The 27,608-nt window shown below is 43.3% G+C and overlaps 1 protein-coding gene across 12 annotated transcripts in view; it reads left to right on the top strand.

Annotated features, from left to right (window-relative positions):
* herc2 (HECT and RLD domain containing E3 ubiquitin protein ligase 2) overlaps positions 1-27,195 on the top strand; it is a 181,587-nt gene extending 154,392 nt beyond the window's left edge. For 11 of the 12 annotated variants that reach the window (XM_080732028.1, XM_080732030.1, XM_080732029.1 and 8 more), the window contains 16 exons: positions 228-542; positions 2,277-2,491; positions 3,750-3,927; positions 4,826-4,987; positions 6,354-6,445; positions 7,698-7,837; positions 9,100-9,287; positions 10,924-11,121; positions 12,225-12,308; positions 14,568-14,709; positions 16,963-17,157; positions 18,601-18,713; positions 22,477-22,667; positions 23,422-23,527; positions 25,190-25,402; positions 26,885-27,195. In XM_080732028.1, the coding sequence (XP_080588154.1) occupies positions 228-542; positions 2,277-2,491; positions 3,750-3,927; positions 4,826-4,987; positions 6,354-6,445; positions 7,698-7,837; positions 9,100-9,287; positions 10,924-11,121; positions 12,225-12,308; positions 14,568-14,709; positions 16,963-17,157; positions 18,601-18,713; positions 22,477-22,667; positions 23,422-23,527; positions 25,190-25,402; positions 26,885-27,157 (2,805 nt within the window). In that variant the 3' untranslated portion in view covers positions 27,158-27,195. The remainder of the gene's footprint in view (positions 1-227; positions 543-2,276; positions 2,492-3,749; positions 3,928-4,825; positions 4,988-6,353; positions 6,446-7,697; positions 7,838-9,099; positions 9,288-10,923; positions 11,122-12,224; positions 12,309-14,567; positions 14,710-16,962; positions 17,158-18,600; positions 18,714-22,476; positions 22,668-23,421; positions 23,528-25,189; positions 25,403-26,884) is intronic. The other variant, XM_080732033.1, reaches the window with a different exon arrangement.
* Positions 27,196-27,608: the final 413 nt, after the last annotated feature.

Genomic DNA, 27,608 nt, shown 5'->3' on the forward strand with positions numbered 1-27,608 from the left:
TGCAATTGTTTTTAACCTACTATTTCCCTATGATGTTTCATTTTATTTCTTGTTGTTGTGTATTTGTATGTCTTAACTGTTGATCTTTGTGTTTGTGTAATCTCGTCAGCATTGCAAATGAGGGTGAACCTCAATGCTCTTTTCGAGAATAAATAAAGGTTTCAATCAATCAATCAATCAATCAATCAATCAATAATTGACCTGCCCACTCCTAAATCCTCTCCAAGGTCACCAAGAAGATCCGTGAGCTGATGGCCGACCACGAGAGCATGAACGGCCTGCACGAGAGCCACGAGCTGTTCAAGCGCGAGCAGGACGAGCAGCTGGTGCAGTGGATGAACCGGCGGCCCGACGACTGGACGCTCTCGGCGGGCGGCAGCGGCACCATCTACGGCTGGGGCCACAACCACCGGGGGCAGCTGGGGGGCATCGAGGGGGCCAAGGTCAAGGTGCCCACCCCCACCGAGGCCCTGGCCACGCTGCGGCCCGTGCAGCTCATCGGCGGGGAGCAGACCCTGTTCGCCGTCACCGCGGACGGGAAGGTGAGGAGTATTATAGGGCTGTCACGATTATGACATTTTACATGACAATTAATTGAGTACCTGACACGAATAACACTCTTAAGTCTGTATTTTAAAATTTCGGATTTAGATATTTTTTAGATTTACCAGACTGTAAACCACAAATTAGAAGTTTTTAATCTCTTAAAGTCTTAATGTACTCCTCTCATTTTGTTGAATTAGATTTTTTTTTACTTAACTCATATATATTAGGAATTATAAGACATAATACTTATGGAAAGTGGAAAAACAGTATATCTCCAGCAGTTTGTGGAACAACAGTCTAAGTCCGTACAAGCAATATTCAGCAGACAAAGGGAGCAGATAACATTAAAACCGACAATTAAACAAAATGAGGGGGGATTGCATTAACAATTTAACAGATTAAAAATGACTAGTTTGTGGTTTACAGTCTGATAAATCCAAAAATATATATATTAAAAAACATTCAAATATGAACTTATACTGTTATTCGTCTCAGGTACTCATTATTGTCACTCAAATAATTGCGATTAACGATTTTTTGTCGTTGACAATTACGTTTCTGTTTGGCTTTTAGGGTTTGAAGTTTCACATGGCAGATATGACACATATCCTAAATATAGAAAGAAATTACTGACATATTTGACAACAGCCGATCTCCAAGCTCACAACGTGTCGCAATGTGACGCGTTGTGAGCTTCTAGACCGGCTATTTCCACTATTTTTTTAAATGTTTGAAAATATATGAAAAAAATGTTCAACATGAAAACCATTATGACCAAATAATTGCGATTATGTCAAATAGTAGCTTATGTGTTAGATTATGTAACAATTGTGACAGGCCTTTGAACAAATACTGTACACACCATCTCCACACTCTAGTCGGCTGCATAGTACACTGCTTCTTTATTGTAAAACAATATTCATTCAACAGTATGAATACAGGGGCCGAGTCGGCCGACTAGTCAAGAACTTATATAATCTAAAACATTTAGGTGGCGGCTGTGGCCCAGGAGGTAGAGTGGCCGTCTTGGAATCTGAAGGTTCCCGGTTCGACCCGCAGTTCTTCCTGGCTGCCAGTGTTGTTTTTGGCGGGCATTTTAGATTTAGTCTTAGTCTTAGTCTTTTTGACGAAATGCTTATTTTTTTTTTGTCAGATTTTAGTCATTTATATCCCTGATAGTTTTAGTCTAGTTTTAGTCGACGAGAACTCAAAAGGTTTTAGTCAAGTTATAGTCGACGAATCCACACATAGGTTTTAGTCCAGTTTTAGTCAATAGTTTTAGTCAAAAAGAAAAATGTGGGTTTAGGGCGGCTGAATGATTTTGAGAAAATATCTAATTGCGATGTTTATATACGGTATACATTTTATATAGTAGGGTAAGTGATAGTTTTTGGTTAAAACAAAACATTATAGGTTAAAAAGGTTCTATTATTTTCTTATAATACATTATTTGAACCAAAGAAAATCACTTACACCAAGTCAAGCGAAGTATGGAGAGCCCTTTACTTTACACCAGTGATTGTATGCTTTCCAATGCCGTCTGTGTGTGAAAGTGTGTGTGAACGGGTGAATGAAATGCACATTGTAAAGCACTTTGGAAATGCACCACATATCATCTGCTGATGTGTTCTCCTGTGGCGCTGTGTGTGTGCCCTCAGCTGTATGCCACGGGGTACGATGTGTTCGATACTGATGTGTTCTCCTGTGGCGCTGTGTGTGTGTGCCCTCAGCTGTATGCCACAGGGTACGGCGCCGGAGGGCGGCTGGGCATCGGGGGCACAGAGTCCGTGTCCACCCCCACCCTGCTGGAGTCCATCCAGCACGTGTTCATCAGGAAGGTGGCAGTGAACTCCGGGGGGAAGCACTGCCTGGCGCTGTCCTCAGAGGGAGAGGTGTACTCCTGGGGGGAGGCTGAGGACGGCAAGCTGGGCCACGGGAACAGGAGGTGAGTGTACTCCTGGGGGGAGGCTGAGGACGGCAAGCTGGGCCACGGGAACAGGAGGTGAGTGTACTCCTGGGGGGAGGCGGAGGACGGCAAGCTGGGCCACGGGAACAGGAGGTGAGTGTACTCCTGGGGGGAGGCTGAGGACGGCAAGCTGGGCCACGGGAACAGGAGGTGAGTGTACTCCTAGGGGGAGGCCGAGGACGGCAAGCTGGGCCACGGGAACAGGAGGTGAGTGTACTCCTAGGGGGAGGCCGAGGACGGCAAGCTGGGCCACGGGAACAGGAGGTGAGTGTACTCCTGGGGGGAGGCGGAGGACGGCAAGCTGGGCCACGGCAACAGGAGGTGAGTGTACTCCTGGGGGGAGGCGGAGGACGGCAAGCTGGGCCACGGGAACAGGAGGTGAGCAGCAGGCCTGGGCAGTTGGTTGTTTTCGGGTGGAAAGCTTGTATGTCCGAAACCGTTCGTTTTGTATTTAGCATTTTAAAAATGATTTAAACTAGTGAAAACAGCAGATCTACAAGCACACAACGCCTCGCGGGTACGCCTCGCACCCGCGAGGCGTTGTGTGCTTGTAGATCGGCTGTTTTCACTACTTTTGTGCGACAGCCTTGTATGAAGAAGCAGGGCTTTACTTAGCGAAGAACATACAAATGTTTCTGCACGACAGTGATGTTATTATATCCATATCGTTATTGGTGAGAGACTACATATTGATTGATTGATTGATTGATTGATTGAAGACTTTATTAGAAGTTTACATAGGAACAAAAACTGTTTAATGACAGTACAGTTAACTGGTACAAGGTCAACTTAAAGGAGATCCTACTAAGCTTTACGGCGTATTTACACAGGAACCACTTTATCTCATATAACATTGAAAGACCTACGGATAGAATACTATGCATAGGATATCATCAATAACAAGAAAGAAAACAAGATGCAGTTATAAAGAAGAAAAAATAAAATAAAATAATAAAAGAATACATGTTTTTACAATATTTACAATATTATCATCTGGGATTGTGAGTATCGTGATATGGCAAAAGGTGTTGTCCTTTCCTGGTTTTAATGTCTTCAACCATATCTTCATATAATTGGTCTGTACTAAGGCTCACTATAAGATGGCATCATTTCTGTACTCACTCCGTCTCAGTCAGAGGTGGGCTGTGGACAATTCAGAAACATGCCTACCAATGACATCATCGACGTGGTACGGATTGTGCTGTTGTTGTGACCGTAACTCCTCTCTGTCCTTCAGCCCATGCGATCGCCCTCGCGTCATCGAGTCCCTGAGGGGGGTGGAGGTGGTGGACATCGCGGCCGGAGGGGCGCACAGCGCCTGCATCACAGCCAGCGGAGAGCTCTACACCTGGGGCAAAGGACGCTACGGCCGGCTGGGCCACGGAGACAGCGAGGACCAGCTCAAACCCAAACTGGTCCGTAGTCCCAACGAGATTCTACTATATTTTCTCGAAATATATAAGAATATTGTTGTCAACATGGCCTTGTCCACGCCACATTTATGGCAACAGAACCTGGCTGTGTTTGCTGGACCAGTGGTTCTCAACCTGAGGGTCAGAACCCCCAGGTGGGTCCCCAAATTATTTTGGGGGGTCCCCAGGTGATTAACTTAATGTGCAACATTGTTTTCTCGCTCAACAGTAAACAAACCAACATAAAGTTTAAGTGTATAGAGGGTATCTGCACATTTATAAAGTGACAATTTACTTTTAGTGGCTTTTTAAAGGAGCTATAGTCAACTTTTTCATTGTAGGGCCGACACTTTGTTTACATCCTAATCTATAGACTAGAATGTAAACAAAGTGTCGGTCTGACAATGGCCAAAATGATTATTTTATCATTATGTTACGCTTTTTGTGGTCATTTTTTAATAGAAACACATATATGAAGCTTATTTTTTTATAAAATATTTTCGAAATATTATTTTTATTTTAGCATCCGTTTTTCAAGAAAAAGTTGACAATGGCTCCTTTAATACCTCTAAAATGACAAATTAAACATTGGCCAAATTGTCAAATATTAGCGGCAGAAATTGTTGCAAGGCGTTGTGAGCATGTAGATCTGCTATTTTCACAATAGAACTTGTAATGCCTCAACTATTAGTGCTCGTCAGGGTGGTGGGGGGAGGGGTTCAGTTAAAATATGATTATTTTGGAGAGATGAAGCAAATGTGTGTGTGTGTGTGTGTGTGTGTGTGTGTGTGTGTGTGTGTGTGTGTGTGTGTGTGTGTGTGTGTGTGTGTGTGTGTGTGTGTGTGTGTGTGTGTGTGTGTGTGTGTGTGTGTGTGTGTGTGTGTGTGTGTGTTCCCTCCAGGTGGATGCGCTGCAGGGCCACCGGGTCATCGATGTGGCGTGCGGCAGCGGCGACGCTCAGACGCTGTGCCTGACGGACGACGACATGGTCTGGTCCTGGGGAGACGGGGACTACGGCAAGCTGGGCCGGGGAGGCAGCGACGGCTGCAAGGTGCCCATGAAGGTAACACGCACCGCCCACCGGGAGCCTGCAACTTTTTGCCTTGCGTTTTTTTTATGACAGTTCTGGGGCATACCTAGGGGTGGGCGATATGGTGATAATTATCGTTGAGACGATACAATGTCTCCATGATATGCCTTTTCAGAGACATTGTATATATCGTGATACAATTGATGGAGCCTTGTAAAAAAATCCTGTTTAATCGTTAATACAGAGATTCATTGCAGAATTCATTTAAACCTGCATTTTGGTCTAAATCAGTAGTTCTCAAACTTTAAAATGTCAAGGTCTCCACTTAACTCTGACAGTATACAAATGAAACCAAATGGACCCGTAAGGGTCCATTTGGTTTCATTTGTATTCTGTCAGAGTTACATACTTGTAAAGTTCAATTTAGACCTCCCAAAAGGAACCCAGAGAGTCTAGTTTTTGTCAAGTAACTTGTAAAATAAGAAATAACCATAAAAACCAATGTGAAAAAGAATCGTGATAAAATCGTGTATCATGATACAGCTTGGGAAAATATTGTGATATTGTATTCTTCCATATCGCCCGCCTCTAGGCATACCACACGATTATAGTCTGGTAGTATCCCTAGTTTCTTTCTTTGGGTACATTGTTCCATTTGCATTCTACTCATCTGACTTTCTGACTGGGGTTCGTGTCATCTTCTCAGATCTTACACTTCTGTAGATGACAGTCTAGTGCTAAATGCCTCATTTTAATGTTTTTAAACTAAGGGTCCATATTTTAGATTGTAATTAGAGAAAATAAAGGATCAGTGTTTAAAATGTTTTAATTTACTCCTTTCTATTGCTGTAGAGATTTTAATGATTTTGATTTCAGTGGCTGGGGGCATGCGTACAAGTGGATCAATATGTCTTTTTACACACAGTAAGCCCATTCCCAAGATGCACCGCAATCTTTCATGGGCAGATGTGACTTATTGGGGCTAGTAGTGTTACTGTAAATAGTAATAAAGAAATCGCCGGGTTATTGTGTCTAAAAATACATATTTTAGCCACTTGTACGCATGCCCTCAGCCCCCCACGCACACGTTAAACTTGCTAAAACGACAGTCAACGAAGTCAAGGAAAACATTTAAACACTCACCTTTTCTTTTCTCTTATTACAATCTAGTTGTAAAGTTGTAAAAAAAAACAAAGTTGTCCTTTAATTGTAATCATATTACTCAATATGCTGTTGTATATTGGAGGTTAATCACTTTCAACCTGGTGTCCCTATTTTGGGCATATAATTGTAGGCGCTTTTTTTTGTGCCTATAGTGACATGCCCAAAATAGGGACGACATTTTGAAAGTGGTTCAGCTGATTGGCTGAGTATCCGACTGAGTATGCTTTGGTTGCAGATCGACTCTCTGACTGGCCTGGGAGTGGTCAAGGTGGAGTGTGGCTCCCAGTTCTCAGTGGCCCTCACCAAGTCTGGAGCTGTCTACACCTGGTATGTGAAGGGCTGTCACCATTATGACATTTTACATGACGATTAATTGTCACTCGAATGATTGCGATTAACGGTTTAATTGTGTTTTTGTCGTTGACAATTACATTTCTGTTATAGGCTTTGAAGTTGCACATGGCAGATATGACACATAACCTAAATATACAAAGAAATTACATATTTGACAACTTTATACTTTAAAAAGAACATTGATAGTGGAAATAGCCGACTATTTCCACAATTTTTGAAAATATATGAACATTTTTCAACATGGAAACGATTATGACAAAATAATTGTGATTATATGTCAAATAATATTTTTAGCCCAAGGAATGTTTTTCGTGTAAAACAAATACTTGCAATGGATTCAGAATAGTTAAAAACACCTAATTGGACACCTCACATCCCACTTAAAGCAGATTGTTTGGGAGTCATTTTTTCCTTTATAGTAAGTGAATGAGACCCAAAGTTACCCTAGCTGTCAAAGATTCTCCTAGGGATTTTGAATTTCAAACTTTGTTAGATATGTTACTAGACACCTTTACGAACATATTGGTGAAGAAATCGTTTGGTAAGGAATTTATTCCCCGGTTTTATTATTAATATCCCCTGACTAGTAGCAGAAATTAGTCTTTGTACCGGAGCACAACTAAGTATAAATCAGGCTTAACTCATTGATTGCCATTTTCAAAATGGCCGCCAAGTTCCTCACTGCCACGTTCCTAAATTTCTAGTGCACGGATCAATTTTGCCTAGATATATGTGCAGTACTTTTTAACAGCTTTCAAACAAAAACATCCGCTTGGAAATCCGTTCAGGCATTCATGAGATAGAAGCCTTCAAAGTCAGACAAAACAAACATTTTGCCATTTTGAAAGATGTGTTTGTTATGGGGCTAAACATGCAATTTCGCGATTGCGATCATGCCTAATACATTTTAGGCATTTTTTTCTTCTTTTTTTTTTCTTTTTTTAAATGGCTGCCAACTCGGGAAACTCTGCCTGTGGCAGCCTGGGACTACTGTAATAACTCAGGAAACTCGGGCCTTGGCAATCAATGAGTTAATAGAGATGAGGACAGGAGTCATGGTTTTGTGTGTGTGTGTGTGTGTGTGTGTGTGTGTGTGTGTGTGTGTGTGTGTGTGTGTGTGTGTGTGTGTGTGTGTGTGTGTGTGTGTGTGTGTGTGTGTGTGTGTGTGTGTGTGTGTGTGTGTGTGTGTGTGTGTGTGCGCGTGTGTGCCTGTTTGCTGACCCAGGGGTAAAGGGGACTACCACCGCCTGGGCCATGGTTCTGACGACCACGTCCGCAGGCCCAGACAGGTCCAGGGCCTGCAGGGGAAGAAGGTCATCGCCATCGCCACCGGGTCGCTCCACTGCGTGTGCTGCACGGAGGATGGTAGGAACTCCAAGCACATACAATCAGTGTTGTTTTTGACAGCAAATTTGGATTTAGTTTTAGTCATAGTCTTTTGAATACAATGTCATTTAGTTTTAGTCATAATTTAGTCACCTGAAAAGTTTTAGTTTGTCTAATTTTAGTCGACTAAATATCATAAGATTTTAGGCGAAAATGTATTTTGGCAGGCCTTGATGGCATCGTAATGACTGAAAATAGCAGATCTACAAGCTCACAACGCGTCGCGCTGACTCTCTTCTCCACTAGTCCCTCCCTAAGTCTAAGTTTTAGTCTAGTTTTTATTTTGTTGACGAAATTGTCAATATATTTAGTCTTAGTTTTAGTCATCACAGCTTAGCTTTTATTTCGTTTTTATTTAGTTTTCGTCAGTGAAAAAAACGCAGTCGACAAACATTTTTCGTCATAGTTTTAGTCGACAAAATCAACACTGCATACAATACACCTTAGACAAAACAAAGTGTTGAAACAAAACAAATAATGGAAAAAATAACTATCAAATTGGAGATGGGGTTTTCTGAACTTCTGTGTCCTGATGAAATTGGTGACCTAACCTGAAATTATATTTTCGGTTTACCGAACAGCTGGACCGGGTTTCTTAACAAACACACTATAGAGCATCGCAGTGGGCGTGGTTTACTGGTCTCACTAAAAAAATACCCCGTTCACTTTCCTCATAGACTTTCACGAAAATATATATATTTATAACGATATTTATAACGATTATGTTAAGCCTAGAACCAAGCCATCCAGGATTGCAGTGAATCATGACGATAAAACCTTTGTTTCTATGAAAAGAACATTTTGAAAATCGCTAAACAAAGGGCATTTATTAAATGTAGTATATCAAATAATTTAATATTAAAATATGTTTTCACATAGGATCAAATGTTTTATCGTCATGATTCACTGCAATCCTGGATGGCTTGGTTCTAGGCTTAACATAATTGTTATAAATATTTTTGTAAAAGTTTATGCGGAAAATGAATGGGAGATTTTTTAGTGCGACCAGTAAACCACTTCCGCTGCGATGCTCTATAGCAGTGATTAGAAATATAGAATTTTTACTTTTGAAACAGAAAACTAAAAGTGTTGGATTTTGCCTGTCACGTTTTTACACTATTCCTCAAACTGCAGTTTTCTCAGCAATCATGTCGTCCACTTTGGGCTTCCGTTTAGCCTTGTGTTGCACTGTGTGTCTGTCTGGGCTGCGTGGAAAGCTGTGTTGTCTGCGTTTGGCTCAGGAGAAGTGTACACGTGGGGCGACAACGACGAGGGCCAGCTGGGTGACGGGACCACCAACGCCATCCAGAGGCCACGGCTGGTGGCCGCCCTGCAGGGCAAGAAGATCAACCGGGTGGCCTGCGGCTCGGCTCACACCCTCTCCTGGTCCACCAGCAAGCCCACCAACGCCGGCAAGCTGCCAGCCCAGGTAGGGGCACTCGCCTGTGCTTTTTGAACACTGTAGAGCAGTGTTTCTCAAACAAGGTCTCCCCCTGAGGGTTCATTTGGTTCCATTTGTACACTGTCAGGCACACTGCCCACTGAGTGGCAAAAAACTCCTATCTGGCCTTGACGGCCCATACATTCAAACAGAAAAGTTCTACCTGATTGCATTAAACACCGTTAAACTAATTTTCCCACTCACTTTTCCACCCGATTTGCCATTCACTTTATGCATGCACCGGGGTCAGTTCTCCATTCCTAAATGTGCCATTCCTACCCACTGCCATTCCTACTGAGGTTAGGGTTTGGGTTAGGTAGTCACTGCCTCCGTAGGAATGGCAGTGCGTAGGAATGGCAGGTTTAGGAATGGCCCCGCACCTACCCTCTATAGCAGGGGTCTTCAACGTTTTCAGACCAAGGAACCCTTAGTTGAGAGAGAGATGAAGCAGGGACCCCCACAACCTGTTCATAGATTCCATATAGTTTCATTGTTTGACAGCACAATCTTCAGTGTATTTTGGATTCATTTCAATTTGTGTTTCCAGATATTTAACCACTTGAACCGTCAATACTTAATAAACATGACCTTTCACTCTGTACTTAGTCTGCTCTTTTTCTCCTCTACGCCAAAGCTCTTTGCCAAAAATAGACGATGCGATTTGAGCTTGTAGATCAGCTATTTTTGGCTACAGTTCTCAGAATATGGACAGTAGGGTTCAAGTTGTTCAAATAAAAAGGATTGGAAGATTTGGAGGACCCCCTGTAGTAACTCTGAGGACCCCCTAGGGGTACCGGACCCCCTGCTGAAGACCCCTGCTCTATAGAGTCTATAACATCACCATATGGAGGTGAGGGGGTTCCGGGGGGGTGGGGGTCCCCAGCAAAATGAGGAACAGTTTAAACATTTCCTTTTTCGGCTGTTCGAAAATAGCAGATCTAACAGGCTCAAAACGCATTGTGAGCTTGTAGATCGGCTATGCTTGAAAATTGGATACGTCTTCTCTTATGGGAGTCCCTGGCACAGAATATATTTTCAAATGGGGGTCAGCGGCCTCGTACTGTACTTTAGGAGGGCGTTGACATGGAAATGTTCACTGCCAAAGATATAATTATGTTTTATAAAGATGTATACTTTATACCATTAGATGGCAGTACAGCATCTGCAACCGAGTGCAGAAGAATGTTATGTGGTTGATTTCCTTTTTGAACACTGCTGCTGTTGGGATAGACATTGTATCTGCACATTATACCTGCAAATATATTGTAAACTGCTGCTAAAAGATAAGCTATTGTGCAAGACACCAACTCTAACCTTTTACATTACATCAAATATTGTATATTTTGAATAGTATTTTGTTGTGTTATTAACCCATTTAGAACGGGTACACATTTTGTGTTTCATTATGTTATGCTTTAACTATTGAAAAATAGCAGATATACAAGCTCACAGCGCGGCACCGAGTGCCGCGCTGCGAGCTCGTAGATCTGCTATTTTTGAAAAGTCGTGAACATTAGAATTTTGACCCGATTCTATAAGTGTCTTTTGAATCCTTCTAATTCTAGGCCTAAATGGGTTAAAGCAGTTCAAGTCTAACGATAGTCTTGTCGGCTGTGTGTGTCAGGTGCCCATGGAGTACAACCACCTCCAGGAGATCTCCATCCTGGGCCTGAGGAACCGGCTGCTGCTGCTGCACCACATCTCCGAGCTCTTCTGCCCCTGCATCCCCATGTTCGACCTGGAGGGCCGGCTGGGCCAGACGGCCCACGGACCCTCCGTGGGCTTCCACACGCTCCGAGGCATCCTCATCTCCCAGGGCAAGGTGGGCGGAGGCGCAGTGGTTCATCGGACTAATCAATTTGATTGATTATTGCAGTGTTTCTCAACCTCTGTGCCTGGGGACCTTTGGTGTGCCCCTGAGAAGGGTCAAGTGTGCCACTTGAAACTGCTTGAAAGCCAGTATTGTATTTATCATTTTAAAAATGATTTAAACTAGTGAAAACAGCCGATCTACTAGCACACAACGCCTCGCGAGGCGTTGTGTGCTTGTAGATCTGCTGTTTTCACTACTGTTGTGCGACAGCCTTGTATGATGAAGCAGGGTTTTACTTTGCGAAGAAGCATACAAATTTGAAACTTGGGAGATACAAGGTTTCTTCTCGACAGTGACGATATTTACACCCCTGTATTATGTTGGTGTGCCCATGGATTCTTGGGACATGAAAAGTGTGCCCATGCAGAAAAAAGGTTGAGAAACACTGGATTATTGAATATTGTCGATTTAGTAATGGTTTGCGTGGAATGAATTTGACATTCTGCCTGTAGCTTGTAGATTGGCTATTTTCAGCAAAAAAGATTTGGATTAGAGGGGGTGGGGGGGAAGGAGGGGACCAAATATAGATCCCTAATGAAGTATGTTGGGTTGTGGTGGTGTTAGACAAAGTATAAAATAGGGCATGAAGACTTAATGATCAGGTCGATCAAAACAAAACCAATTTGACTTTTCACGTCTTGTTTTTGCCTACCGAAAAAGTAATTGATAAAATAATCACTACAAAAATAATGAATAGTTGCAGCCATATAAAGAACACACACACACACACACACACACACACACACACACACACACACACACACACACACACACACACACACACACACACACAATAATATGTGGCTTACAAATGAAAACTATAAAGACTGGCTAAAGTGGACCCGAATCAAGCTGGCTACAATTGTATTTTTTATTTGTGCTACACTGCCTGTCTTTGGGCATTACTCGTGTAGGAGTAAGAGACTCATTATTGCGCTAAATGACTTATATAGGCCTGGAAATTGGTTTAAATGTTCTGGAAAGGTTTTGGAAATTCATTGGTAAAAATGTGTGGGAACCCTGTAGATACTACTAATACTTTTTGTCAACAGGAAGCTGCTTTCCGGAAGGTGGTCCAGGCCACCATGGTGAGAGACAGACAGCATGGACCCGTGGTGGAACTCAACAGGATCCAGGTATGCGCTGGTCATGTGACCCCTCCCCCTATTTTCACAAATCCCGTGGACATGAAAAGGTTTGCGAGCCTCCTACCGACTTACTGTACTCAACACTCCTAGCCCCGCCTCTCACTGTGGCGCGCCGCTCTTAACAGGGTTTTTCACTGAGAGAGTTATGATCATGTGGTCTCTTTGGTACGGGTGGGTGGGTGGGTGGGTGAGTGAGTGGGTGCGTGTGTTGTGTGATCCGCTCTGTCTGCAGCGGTTCCTCTGTCTGGATCTGTAGACTGTACTCCGCTTAGCCATCATTTCCAGGCCGCTGCACCTACACACACACACACACACACACACACACACACACACACACACACACACACACACACACACACACCCCTTCAACTTCAATTTTACTGTCTGTCCTGATGAAGTTCTAACAACCGAAACGTTGAATAAAAAGCAACATCTTTTTTTTTTGAGCGGTGGAAGACTGCTCCTCTGTTTCGCTATATCCATGGCTGGCTGGCTGGCTGGCTGGCTTGCAACCTGGCAATACCTCTTATGATCACACACACACACGCACGCGTGCGCGCGCACACACACACACACACACACACACACACACACACACACACACACACACACACACACACACAGCAAGGCGTCAATCGGTCAAGGGTCATTGAGGTCAACACAAGTCCAACACCCACAGAAATTTCACTAGCCCTTTAGAGAGTTGGATTAGATCATTTTAAAGGGATCCCTGGCTAATACGACAAATATGCTTTAATACATTATAATTGTCCTCTATAGCTACAATGTAAAAAATGTATTAAGGCACATTTGTCGTATTAGCCAGGGATCCTTTTAAGGTATTTGTACTTTACTTGAGTATTTCCAATAGTTTTATTTCTACTACATACTGTATACCTCAACCCCTGCATATACCTCAAGGTGTGCAGGCCTCCACCGCTCAGTTCACACTGGTGTGATTTTTTTCCTTTGATGTCACTATCAGAGATGTCCTTCTGTCGCGTCACAGGAATACTTTTTGGACAAAGCTTCCATCATTTGTAGTTTTCAGGAAAGAGCAGAATAATAAAGACGGAAAGAAATAACAAGGCAAACCGGTCAGGTAGGGCTGTCGACATTCTACATGACGATTAATCATCACTCAAATAAGTACGATTAACGATTTAATTGTGTTTTTGTCGTTGACAATTACATTTTAGGCTTTGAAATTGCACATGGTAGATATGACACATAACCTAAATATACAAAGAAATGAAGGACATATTTGACAACTTTAGACTTAAAAAAGAACATTGATAGTGGAAATAGCCGATCTACAAGCTCACGCGAGGCGTTGTGAGCTTGCCTTGTAGATCTGCTATTTCCACAATTTTTTACTTTAAAAAATACATATGAACATTTTTCAACATGGAAACGATTATGACGATTATGAAAAATAATCGCGATTAGACGATTATGTAATAATTGTGACAGCCCTACGGTCAGGTATTCCAAATATTCAGACACACACACACACACACACGCACGCACGCACGCATGCGCACACACACACGCACACACACACACACACACACACACACCCTCCCTCCTGGAAGCTCTGGCTGTGAGCGTTGCAGAGAGGCCTGTCAAAGCCAGGAAATCCACGTCCATCAGTGCTGCTCGCAGCTACTGTATTTATCTTGCACAATAATCTGTCAGCCGAGAAATAGGGCTGTCACGATTATGACATTATACGTGATTCATTGTCACTCAAATAATTGCGATTAACGATTTAATTGTTTTTGTCGTTGACAGTTACATTTCTGTTTGGCTTTTAGGCTTTGAAGTTGCACATGGCAGATATGACACATAACTTAAATATACAAAGAAATTACTGACATATTTGACAACTTTATACTTAAAAAAAGAACATTGATAGTAGAAATAGCCGATCTACAACCTCACAACCTCACAAGCTCACGTTGTGAGCTTGTAGATCTGCTATTTCCACTATTTTGGACTTTTATTTAAAATATATGAACATTTTTCAACATGGAAACGATTATGACGATTATGAAAAATAATCGCTTTATGTCAAATAATCGCGATTTGACGATTATGTAACAATTGTGACAGCCCTGCTGAGAAAAGAAAAACACTCCCAACGCCCCCGTCTCTCTCTCTCTCTCTCTCTCTCTCTCTCTCTCTCTCTCTCTCTCTCTCTCTCTCTCTCTCTCTCTCTCTCTCTCTCTCTCTCCACTCGTCCAGGTAAAGCGTTCGCGCAGCAAAGGAGGCCTGGCGGGCCCCGACGGGACCAAGTCCGTGTTCGGTCAGATGTGTGCCAAGATGAGCTCCTTCAGCCCCGACAGCCTGCTGCTGCCTCACCGCGTCTGGAAGGTCAAGTTCGTGGGTAAGGTTCCAACCGCCAACACACCGCACACCCAGGGTGTCAAGAAGAAACCGTGTGGGCGGTCGTTCCAAATCAATCCCCCTACGATAGTAGCAACACAACCAGCGGCCTAGATACCGTCACTGTCGGGCAGAAACCTCGTATCTCCCAAGTTTCAAATTTGTACGTTGTTCCGTAAGGTAAAGCCTTGTTCATCGCACGAGAGTATTGCACAAAACTGGTGAAAACAGCAGATCTACAAGCACACAACGCCTCGCGCCCGCGAGGCGTTGTGTGCTTGTGGATCGGCTGTTTTCACTAGTTTTGATCATTTTTAAAACGATAAATACAAAACGAGCGGTTTTGGACATGCAAGGTTTCCACCCAACAACGGCGATGTGCTGTGGTGTTGGGTAGGACACTTAGTGGTGGACAGTAGGTGTGTGTGCACTGGACTGGACACCATGTGTACTGATGTTGTTGCAGTGACCGATGGCAGAGAGAGACGATGGACATAAAACGTCCAGATTGTAGCTTTATGGCCTGTCTCTCCTGTGCATATGGATTCTACATAATAATTATGTTGGCTACTCGGACGAAGGAAGTTGTCGCTCCTACAGGACACTATAAAATGTGACACTTCCCAAGCCCACAGTATACAACGCTGATGAAGGCGTAACGCCGAAACGCGTTCGTTGTTGCTGGCTGCTCTGCAGCATACCTTGCCGACCTTAATATAAAATAAAAAATACCCTTTAAGGACTATTCTGTGAGTGCTGGTGTTCTCTTTGAGATTGTTCTTCCACAATACCTCCCCCCCCATTCTGTAAACGCGTCTGATGAATGATCAGCAGAACGGAACCCCTGGTGTGCTCTGGTGTTCTACACAAGACATTGATGTCTGTATACCACAGCGCTCTAGTTTGTTGTTGTTGTTTGTTTTGTTAGTTGTATTTTTATTACCACTGTGAGATGTGCCTGCGGGCATGTCCTCACCAGACTTGTTTTCTTTTTTTGCTCTCATGGATCTCATCTCTCATGGATTACATTTTCTTATTCAGACAATGACTGATTTCTGCACCATGCGGCTGGTAAAGTCAAGCCCAGGCCTACACTAATATAATAGGTATTTAATAAAGTGTAGGTCAAACTATACATGTTTACATTAGTTGTCTTTATTATCCACAAGGGAAAAAATGTTTTGCTCAGGTCAATGCATACATTCAAGACAATACATAAATATACATAATACTAGTAAGACACCTCAGGGTGACAAGCGCCACAGTGATTTGGACATCAGGGATCTCCATAATGTCCATATATGGGCATAAAGGGGATTTTGTTAGTGTGACATCACAGTGAAGCCAGAGCGTGATGTCAGAGCAGGCAAACCCATTCTGGTAGAGTGGTTTCCCTGACATCACAGTGACGTCAGAGCGGAAACCTATAGACCATAAAAAATTGTACACGTCTACAAGGACGGACGGACGCGGACAAGCTGTGACATTTCTCATAGTAAACTGCGACCTTCGGTTGCAATTATGTGTTTATTAACTCATTCACTGCCTTTTCAAAATACATTTTTGGAGGTCCAAAAAATATTTTTGGAAAAAAGCTGTACGAGACATAGAACACCAGGAACATACAGTAGGTTTAGAACGATAATGCCTCTAGTGCTGTTTCATGTGAAGCCATTTAGGCGTAGAATTATTTAATGCTTTGACTATTGAAAAATAGCAGATATACAAGCTCGCAGCGCGGCGCTCGTAGATCTGCTATTTTTGAAAAAGTCATGTGTGCAAATCTTTGAATATGTATTTTTAAAGCGAACGTTAATAACTAAAATGTTGTTTCTGGGTGGAACTAAATATTTTGAGATGGGGGTCCGTGGCCAAATACATATCATTTTGGGGGTCCTTCACATGAAAAAGTTTGAGTGCCACTGACATAGAAACATAGGTTTTTCAAAAAAACCTTAGAAGGATTCAAAAGACACTTATAGAATCGGGTCAAAATCGGGTCAAAATTCAAATGTTCACGATTTTTCAAAAATGGCAGATCTACATGCTCGCAGCGCGGCACTCAGTGCCGCGCTGTGAGCTTGTATATCTGCTATTTTTACAATCGTTAAAGCATAAAATAATAATACACAATAATGCGTACTCGGTCTAAATGGGTTAATTCACAAATCACAGATTGGGACTTGCTTGGCCTGACAAAAAAAAAAAAAAAAAACGTTCAGTCTCGAGATGCAATCCCTGTCTCTGCCACCAGGGGAGTCGGTGGACGACTGCGGCGGCGGCTACAGCGAGTCGATCGCGGAGATGTGCGAGGAGCTGCAGAACGGCCTGACCCCGCTGCTCATCGTCACCCCCAACGGCCGCGACGAGTCGGGGGCCAACAGGGACTGCTTCCTGCTCAACCCTGCAGCCAAGACCCTCCTCCACATGAACATGTTCCGCTTCCTGGGTACGCAAAAACACTTTATACCAGTGTTGTTTTTGACAGCAAATTTTGATTTAGTTTTAGTCATAGTCTTTTGAATAAAATGTAATTTAGTTTTAGTCATAATTTAGTCACCTGAAAAGTATTAGTTTTAGTCTAATTTTAGTCGACTAAATATCATAAGATTTTAGTTGACTAAATCTACAGATGATTTAGTCGACTAAAATGTATTTTGGCAGGTCTTGGTGGCATCATAATGACTGATTTTACACTTGGTTGTGTGGTGAAAATAGCAGATCTACAAGCTCACAACGCGTCGCAGCACGACGCGTTGTGTGCTTGTAGATCGGCTATTTTCAGCATGCAACACCTGAGAGCAACCAAACATAAAATGACTCTCTTCTCCACCAGTCCCTCCCTAACGTTTTAGTCTAGTTTTTATTTTGTTGACGAAATTGTCAATATATTTAGTCTTAGTTTTAGTCACCACAGCTTAGTTTTTGTTTAGTTTTTATTTAGTTCTTGTCAGTGAAAAAAACACAGTCGACAAACATTTTTCGTCATAGTTTTAGTCAACGAAATCAACACCGCTTTATACGTCGTTAGGGGTCTAGATGTGGTCCCCTCCTTTTCCCTCCCCTGTAATCCAAATCTCTTTGCTGAAATTATCTGATCTACAAGCTAGGGCATTCACGAATAGTGATTTTTAGTATTCGAATTATTCGACCTCAAAGTATTCGAATAGTCGAATATTCTACAGCACTGGCCAAACTGTCAAATATTAAGTAAGCAAGAGGCGAACATTGTGAAAATAGCTGATCTACATGCTCACAACGCCTCGCGTTGCGTGGCGTTGTGAGCATGTAGATCTGCTATTTTCACAATACTTATCTGCGGAACCGAGTCACGTTAAATGTAATACCCACAATTCCAAGTGCTTGTCAGGGTGGGAGTCCCCAGTTCAAATATGTTTATTTGGGGGGTCACGGCCTAAAAAGGTTTGAGAACCCCTGGTATAGAGCATTAACAAATTCATTCACAACTCATTCTTATGACTTCCTATCTAGCCAAGCTTTATAAACTGTATATTTTTAAAAGAGAAAACGATAATAATAAAAAACAAGCGAATATTCGACTTCGGAGAACAACGCCGAATAGTGACTTTGATATTCGAATATTCTAATATTTGGTGAATGCCCTACTACAAGCTCACAACTTCCTAATTCAAATGGTAAAATCAACACAGAAGTTGACATAAAAAAAAGAAAAACAAACACACAGTGTCAGATTTTGCAATGTTTGCATTGGTTTGTGTAGAGCTTGCAGATCGGCTATCTTCAAGAACAAACATTGTGCGTGTTCACATTGTTCTACGTACATCTTGCTGGAGACTAGAGTGAGAACAGTTCATTGAATGAAAGGAATGAAGGCAGGAATGTGTCATGGTGGATGCTGGTGTCCCTACAGGAGTGCTCCTGGGCATCGCCATCCGGACGGGCAGCCCCCTGAGCCTCAACCTGGCAGAGCCCGTGTGGAAGCAGCTGGCTGGCATGAACCTCACCATCGCTGACCTCAGTGAGGTACAGTACATACACATCACGTCACTGTCGGACAGAAACCTCGTATCTGCCAAGTTTCACATTTGTCAATGGGAGTAAAGCACACTGCTTCATCATACAATGCCGTCGCACAAAAGTGGTGAAAACAGCTGATCTGCAAGCACACAACGCCTCGCGGTGCGAGGCGTTGTGTGCTTGTAGATCGGCTGTTTTCACTGGTTTAAATCATTTTAATAATGATAAATACAAAACAAACGGTTTTGGACATACAAGGTTTCCACCCGACAACGATGACATACTGCACACTGTGTGTGTGTGTGTGTGTGTGTGTGTGTGTGTGTGTGTGTGTGTGTGTGTGTGTGTGTGTGTGTGTGTGTGTGTGCGTGTGCGTGTGCTCCTCTGACTCAACACCGGGAATTATCCCAATCCCAAACGTCTTCTCGTGCCACGTCGTGCCCTGACACCTGTCCAGAAGTCCTTGTGTGGGTTTGTTCAGTTAACCACTTAAACCCTATATAATTAGTTGCCCGGGGTCCCGGGCAAGTATTTCCCTCCACGCTAAATCTCTTTGCCTGAAAACAGGCGCTACCACATGCTCACAACCAAATGTGTCCCAGCATAGCAGAGGGGCAGTCATTTCGGAAAGCACAGCTTTAGACCAGCCCTGAAATTACTTTTTTTTTTTTTTTTTTTTTCTAAAATGTGATAAAGCCACAAAAGCATTTCATAAATATCAGGCTTCATTTCACTTAAACGCCAGAGCTTAACTCTGCATGTAAATAAGACTTTTTTTAATTAATGTGAAGAGAAACCTCACATTTTGCAGGTTACATTTTATCTAAAAGGCTGAATTTCTCAGATCTGGTATTTCTGCATGGCATAACTCTATAAGCTATATCTACAAAACTGTTGGGTCAATCTTCACAACCAATATATCATGATTCCCAGCTTTGAAATGAAATTAAAAAATGAAAATGAAAAAAAAAAAAAAAAAAAATTCAATGACTAGCCCTCAGCTGTGTTCGGTCACAAATGTTAGCCACACAAATAGGGACACTGGGGTTCCCGCGGTTTGAATGTCAAGTGGATAATCGGAAACACATAAACGTCCGTTCTTTTTAGGAGGGAAAGAAAAAGGCTTCTCTCTGGCCGCCTTCACCTTTAGCACGAATGGAATGTTTATCTTTTTACCTAACATGATCAGTTATGCAAGTCGGTTTTGTAAAAGGCGTACAATTCCTGTACATTCCTGCTCAGATTACAACTTCAGTTCATTGCTCACTGACAAGGGTCGAGACTCTCGTGATCAGTCAACCTTCTTCTATAGGGAGCTTTAGTACCTTTAGCAGCCATTATTAGTGCTTTTGGATTTGGTTCAGTTTTGGTGTTCAATGATTTCACTCCAGGCCTAGCAATCGGACAAATAATTAGATCAGTAGGATAATTATTTACCGATTTTCTGTTATTTGTTTTCGTCGTGTACAGTATACATGGGCAACTGGCGGCCCGGGGGCCACATGCGGCCCCCACCTTCACTTAATGCGGTCCTCAGGTTAATATCGGAATACTGAATATATTATTGATTTCAGCTGTTACTATTCCAAACATGACCTGCTTTAATTCTGTCTATATTAGTAGCTTAATGATCAGTAGTATAGTAGTATTAAAATGTATATTTTATGTCTAATGTATTTGTATGTAGGTTCATAAAGTTAACATGCGTTTGAAATTAAATCAAAATGTTACATTTCAGGATTCCAATTAACTCATTTAACGCTGATCCCGAGTATACTCGTTAAAAATACTCAAGTATTTAGAGTGCCGATCCCGAGTATACTCGCGTAAAATACTGTATATAGAGTAACGCCGGTTCTCCTACCCTACAGTCAGTTTCATCATCACGGATCCACGTGCACAAAATAGTAATCCCATAACATGGAGGCCGACGGTGGATCCCATCTTTGATGTCCATTTTCTCCAAACAACACTTTTAAAGCCAATGATGGCATTAGATTCTCGCTACAATAACATAATAACAAAGGCAACGATCGGCCATTTTAGCAACGGCATGGGGTGACGAAGGCTTCCGTTGAATGACGTCATGACGTCAACCCGGAAGTGTTTACGCAATGGACTTCTGGCCTTCAAAATAAGATAATGGCTGCGTATGGAGCCTGCGAGAGGCACGCTGGACATTTAACCCGTTCATGTCTGGAGCACTAAATGAGTTAAGAAATAACAAAAAATAATTCAGGATTCCAATTTAAAAGAAGCAAAAATAGCTTGTAGATCTGCTATTTTTGCTTCTATTTTATGCAATACTAGAATAACAAAGTAGGACGTAGCAATATGCATTGTGGCCCTCTGGAGTGAAATTGGAAATATTGTGGCCCTCACCGTCATCGAAGTTGCCAACCCCTGATGTACAGTAATCTACATCTAGCGGGCAAAATGATTCCATATGACTACACCAAATGACGCTTGTACCTTTTTTCCCCCCAGAATGGACAAAGAATTCGGTTTGTTACTACAGTAGTCTTACCAGGCTCAAATTAGGCTTTTTATTTCCCCGGCTGGCGTGAGCCCTACTCCTGCATTCACGCTGCAATCATCTGAGACCGTCTTAACGTTTTCTCACAAAGATGCCGTTTGTTCAGCGGTTCTTGCCTTGAGACATCAACAAAGGTTACACAGGAAGTAGAACCCAACACAAGACTGGCAACAACACAGGACTCCTCTGTTTTGAGTTCACCAAACAATGCAGTGACGCATACGTGTAGACCAGCACACACGCTCGCCACTGGCGGAAAGTAACTGAGTACATTTACCCAAGTACTGCAGTACCTTTTCTGTTTCGTTTCTGACTTCAGTTGGCACTCTTATTTTTCCCTTTTACTTTTAGAAGTCGTCTATAATAACCCTGGTGCGCTAAACACAATGGTTCTCAACCTGCGGGTCGGGACCCCCAGTGGGGTACCCACATTATTTTGGGGGGTCCCCAGATGTTTAGCTAAATGTTAACATTGTTTTCTCACTCAACAGTAATCAGACCAACATACAGTATATGTGTATACAGGGTTTCTGCACATTTCTTAATGGACAATTTAAGGACTTTAAAGACCTTTTTAGTAAGACTTTACTAGTAAGACTTTTTAGTCTGGTCAAACATTGGTAAAATTGTAAAAAAATTGGAGGCAGAAATTGTGAAAAATAGCAGATCTACATGCTCACAACGCCTCGCAACGTGAGGCGTTGTGAGCATATAGATCGGCTATTTTCACAATGGAATAGATTGAGTCAAACTAAATGTAATGCCAACTCCTACAATTGAAAAAGTGCCCGGGTAGCTCAGTCGGTAGAGCTTTCGCCTTTGGCCCACAAGGTCATGGGTTCGATTCCGGGCACCGCCAACTCAGCGTATGAGTAGCACGGCTTGGCAAGTCGTGCGGCAAGTACTGGGAGCTGATGGTAGGTGTGGCGCTCCACCTCAGCAGTCCATCTCCCAGGGGTCTAGCGCATTGTAACGGGGACAGACTCCCGCGTGTTACCGGCTGATACCGACAATAAGCCACTCCCGACCTAATTGTTGTACAATTCCAAGTGCCTGTGCAGGGTGGGGGGGGTCCCCAGTTCTAATATCATCATTTTGGGGGTTGCGGCCTGAAAAGGTTCAGAACCACTGCGCTAACAAACAAACAAACACACACACACACACACACACACACACACACACACACACACACACACAAAGGACAAAGTGCTGACGTGCTTCCCGCGTCCTCAGGTGGATAAGGACTTCATCCCGGGCCTGATGTACATCCGAGACAACGAGGCCACGGCCGAGGAGTTTGAGGCCATGACGCTGCCCTTCACCGTGCCCAACGCCAGCGGCCAGGACATCCAGCTCAGCTCCAAATACTCTCACATCACCCTGGAGAACCGGGCAGAGTACGTTCGCCTAGCAATAAACTACAGGTGAGAAACTACGCGGTTTCTTTTTTTCAGTTGAACCAAATTAACATGTGTCTTGAGTGTGTGCAGTGATTAACACTTATCACCTAAAATAACCTTTATGATTTGAATTCCATATCTATCTAAACCACATTGAGAGTTAATCCAGTAGTAGCGGGAAAGAAGATGAGCTGAAATGTATGCTACTGCTACTAGCAGCATATCCGGAATGGAGCTCAAGACATTTGTACAGTATTATTAACTCATTTGCTGCATTTTAAAAATGGCTGCCAAAGTGCCAGGATGCCACAAGTCTCCATAGACTTCCATGTAATTCATAGTGCACGGATCATGCACGCCCATGCATAGATCATGCACTACGTGTGTGCACGCTGTTCACAGCTTTCAAACAAAAGAATCCTGCTGGAAATCCGTTCAGGCATTCATAAGATAGCAGCCATTATGTTTTCTTCAAATGCAAAGATGGGGTTGGTATGGGGGTCAAACATGCAATGGGATAACTCGGGGAAACTGGTGATAGGGCAGTCAATGAGTTAAAATGCACTGGATGGGACCACATGTCACCAAACTACAAAACAGAATATCTCCTGGATTAACAATTAAAATGAACACTTAGGATTTTTACTGCACATAAAGGAATCAGCTAAATGCCTAGATTGTCTGTGTGCGCCCACGCACACGCATGCATTCGTTAGCATGTCTCTCTGCAGCTGTGTTTCTCCCCACTGAGTGTGTGTGTGTGTCGTGTTCCCTGCAGGCTCCATGAGTTTGACGAGCAGGTGTCAGCCGTGCGGGAGGGAATGGCTCGAGTGGTGCCTGTTCCCCTGCTCTCCCTGTTCACCGGCTACGAGCTGGAGACCATGGTAAACACACTGCTCACATTGTCCCTTATCTCCTCTCGCCATATTCTAACTTTTTGTGTTTTTCATATGATCGTACTACAGCGTTGTAACAGATCTGCAAGCTTAAAAACGCGGTGCAAAGCGTTTCTTCCCAGAGCCAATCTACAAGTTTTGAGCTTGTAGATCGTCTATTTTTTTATTTGAATCCTGAATATATATATATATATATTTTTTTTTCAATTTTTGAATTGGAAAAAGTAGAATTTATATTTAACTTCAAATGCGTTTAGTTGTACTTACTGCATGTTAACTACACTGGACATTAAAAAAAGCTACTAATATAGACTGAAGTAATAAATGAGGGTCATGTTTGCATGTTTGGAATAGAGGGTATGCGCATCATCATCATACCCGTAAGTTATGCGGGAAAGCCTATTGAGTGGCAAGAAACTACTTTCTGGCCTTGACAGCCCATACATCCAAACAGAAACGTCCAATTTATTTATTTATTTATTTGTCAGGGACAGAGCACATTAATCAACATATCAGTTTTCACATCCATGTGAAAACTGATTGCATTAAACAACGTTAAACTCTCTTTGCCACTCGATTTGCCATTCACTTTATGCCTGCGCATACCCTCTATTGGAACAGCTAAAACCAGTAAGACTCCCTAATCGGGAGATAAGCGACCGTAGGTCGCTTATCTCCACAAATAGGGCAAAAATGTGTTTTTCCAAAATCTTCCTGATCCATGTTGATGAGATGAGTGTAGACATGCTGTGTAGTGATTTGCGTGATTTTAGGGCAAAATCTGTAGGAGCAGTGTCCAAAAATGTGTTTTAAAAATCGGCCTGAAGGTGGCGCTAGAAGAGGGGCATGTGAGAAATGAGGGGTGGGGTCTCCGCGTTGCCTTGGCGGACAAATAGGTACCGGCCCCGGCTCTCCCGGACGCTCCTAGCCGGAGTTACGGCATTTTATGTGAGCTGCAGTGGAGGGGGTCCTCCACTGGGGGCGCCACCACTTTTGCATCCGTTCTGGAGCACCAGGAGTGGGTGGTCCCCAGGAATTCCCCGTGAGCAGCCCCGTTGGGGTGGTCATTTGGTCATTTTTGCACATTTGGTCATTTTTTACACCTGGGGGTCCCCGAGGGACCTGGGGGTCCCTGGAGCTCTGGGGGTCCTTGGAGGTTGTAGTTTGCCAGGTAAGGAGTGTGTGTGCAAAATGTGACATGGATGGGTGCAACGGTTGTGGAGATATGAGCAGGGCAAAAGTGTGACGTGTGACGTCTGACTCACGGAGGGACATTTTTTTACACCTGGGGGTCCCCCAGGGACCTGGGGGTCCCTGGAGCTCCGGGGGTCCTTGGAGGTTGTAGTTTGGCAGGTAAGGAGTGTGTGTGCAAAATTTGGCATGGATGGGGGCAACGGTTGTGGAGATATGAGCAGGGCAAAAGTGTGACTGACTCACAGACAGACGGACAGCCGGTGGAGGTTTTGGTCGTAAATGCGACCTACGGTCGCAACAATAAATAATATATCAGTATTCCGATATCAACCTGCGGGCCGCATGTGGCCCTCGGACCGCAAGTTGCCCATGTATGGCTTGATGCATATCAAACCGGGGGTCCTTGAAATCGAAGAATCACCGGTGTAATGATGAACCGTTGCTCCCTCCCTCCAGGTGTGTGGCAGCCCTGACATTCCTCTCCACCTGCTGAAGTCGGTGGCCACCTACAAGGGCGTGGAGCCCACGGCGCCGCTCATCCAGTGGTTCTGGGAGGTCATGGAGTCCTTCTCCAACACAGAGAGGTCTCTGTTCCTCAGGTTCGTCTGGGGACGCACGCGTCTGCCCCGGACCATCGCTGACTTCCGCGGGCGGGATTTTGTCGTGCAGGTGAGCCATCCGCAGCGCCAGACCAGCGCCAAACCACCGCCATGATGGTTTGACACACAAGTCACAATTAAGGCAGTGGTTGTCAAACGTTTTCATGTCGTGGACCCACAAATTAACTTGTATTTCGCAGCGGATCCCTGATCTGAAAATATTTTGTACCATCATAAGGATTGTGTTTTAGAAAAATATCCCAAATACCGTATTTTCTCAAAAAACTACAGTGCGCCTTATATATGGATCATTCATTGATATTGACATTCCCTTTAGCACAGCTCCATCTGTTGGATGCATAACGCAACGGTAGCGTCTATTATGTGCGCCTTATAGTCCGGTGCGCCTTATATATGAAAACAGTTCGAAAATAGACCATTCATTGACAGTGCACCTTATAGTCCGGTGCGCCTTATTGTCCGGAAAATACGGGTATGTAAAACTATTTGAAGATTTTGGGAAAATAGCTGATGCGTGAGCTCGTCTATTTCCCCTATTTGGCATACCAAAACATTATGTATCTATTCATTCACGACACCTGTGTGTGTTTTTGTAGGTTTAACTGGTTAAACAGTTTTCAGTCAACCCTTTGTGTGGATGTTCACCTATCTAAATGTACATAGCGTCACTGTCGGGCAGAAACCTTGTATCTCCAAGTTTCAAGTTTGTACGTTTCTTTTCGTAAAGTAAAGCCCTGCTCCATCATACAAGACCGTCGCACAAAACTAGTGAAAATAGCAGATCTACAAGCACGCACAACGCCTCGCGGTGCCAGGTGTTGTGTGCTGCTTGTAGATCGGCTATTTTCACTAGTTTAGATCATTTTTAAAATGAGAAATGCAAAACAAACTGTTTTGGACATACAGTACAAGGTTCCACCCGACAAGGACGATATTAAAGCAGAAATAAGCAGTTTTCTGCTGACATAAGCAGGAATCATGCAATTGCTTATTTAAAAAAGAAAATCTTTATTTTTAATTTATTTTATTTTATTCAGGCGGCTAACAATGCTTCCTAAAGAAAGTTTAGGAAGATGTTGTGTGTGTGACACTTCCTGGGGCTCCAATCTGCCTCCAAAACTATTATTTTTTATCTGTGAGAAGTTCTGTCATTGGTCGATTAAACTGGATGCCCATCCAAAATAACAGCCCAATCAGGACCACCTCTTGTTCTTGTTCAGATTGGTTGACCTGTCTGTCAATCCTTTTAGCCCTGGTCGGCTGGTTCATGCACCAATGAGCTGCTAATGACAGAGCTTCTTACAGATAAAATATTAGTTTTGGAGGTAGAGTGCGGCTCCTCGAAGCGCCACAGAGACTAGGTTTTTTTAGGGAGCATTGTTAGCCGCCTGAATATAATAAAATAAAAATAAAAAATAAAAATAAGCAATTGCATGATTCCTGCTTATGCTCAGCAGAAAACTGCTTATTTCTGCTTTAATGCAGGCTGGATCAACGTGTGACTCTTTCCATTGCCTCCGCTGTACTCTAGGTGCTGGATAAGTACAACCCGCCAGACCACTTCCTCCCGGAGTCCTACACCTGCTTCTTCCTGCTCAAGCTGCCCAGGTACTCGTGCAAGCAGGTGCTGGAGGAGAAGCTCAAGTACGCCATCCACTTCTGCAAGTCCATCGACACGGACGACTACGCGCGCATCGCCCTGTCCGGCGAGCCGGCGGCCGACGACAGCAGCGAGGACTCCGACAACGAGGACGCCGACTCCTTCGCCTCGGACTCCACCCAAGACTACTTGACCGGGCACTGAGCTCGCGGTGCAACCAATAAACTGCCACTGAGGGGGGGGGGGGGAAAGAAGAAAGGAAAAAAAGACTGTGTTAATCTCACGTATTAAATACACACGTTCATACCTGCATTCTACTAAGACTAAAACAAACAAAAAAACGTGAGGTGGAAGAAAAATAAACAAAACGTGCAATTAGCTTTGAAAGCATTTTTATGTTGGAGAAGAAACATAGGTCTTGCTATTGTTTTTTAGTTTCTTTAAAGTGGGAGAAATCGGCTGCACACGTGTCGGTTCGTGTTTCATGAAACATGTTTCGTGTTTCCAGACTTCCGTCGTGTTTCCAGAGTTAAATGATGAAAAGAAACAAAAAGAATTCGAGGCTCTCAAAGAAGCCTAGCACTGTGGTAGATATCTCCCGTCAGTTTGCGTGAATTACCTGTCCCTAGATTGTATATAGAAAAACTTGGTGTGC

This window comes from Nannobrachium achirus (assembly GCF_963921795.1).
Source record: "Nannobrachium achirus genome assembly, chromosome: 1".
NCBI lineage: Eukaryota > Metazoa > Chordata > Actinopteri > Myctophiformes > Myctophidae > Nannobrachium > Nannobrachium achirus.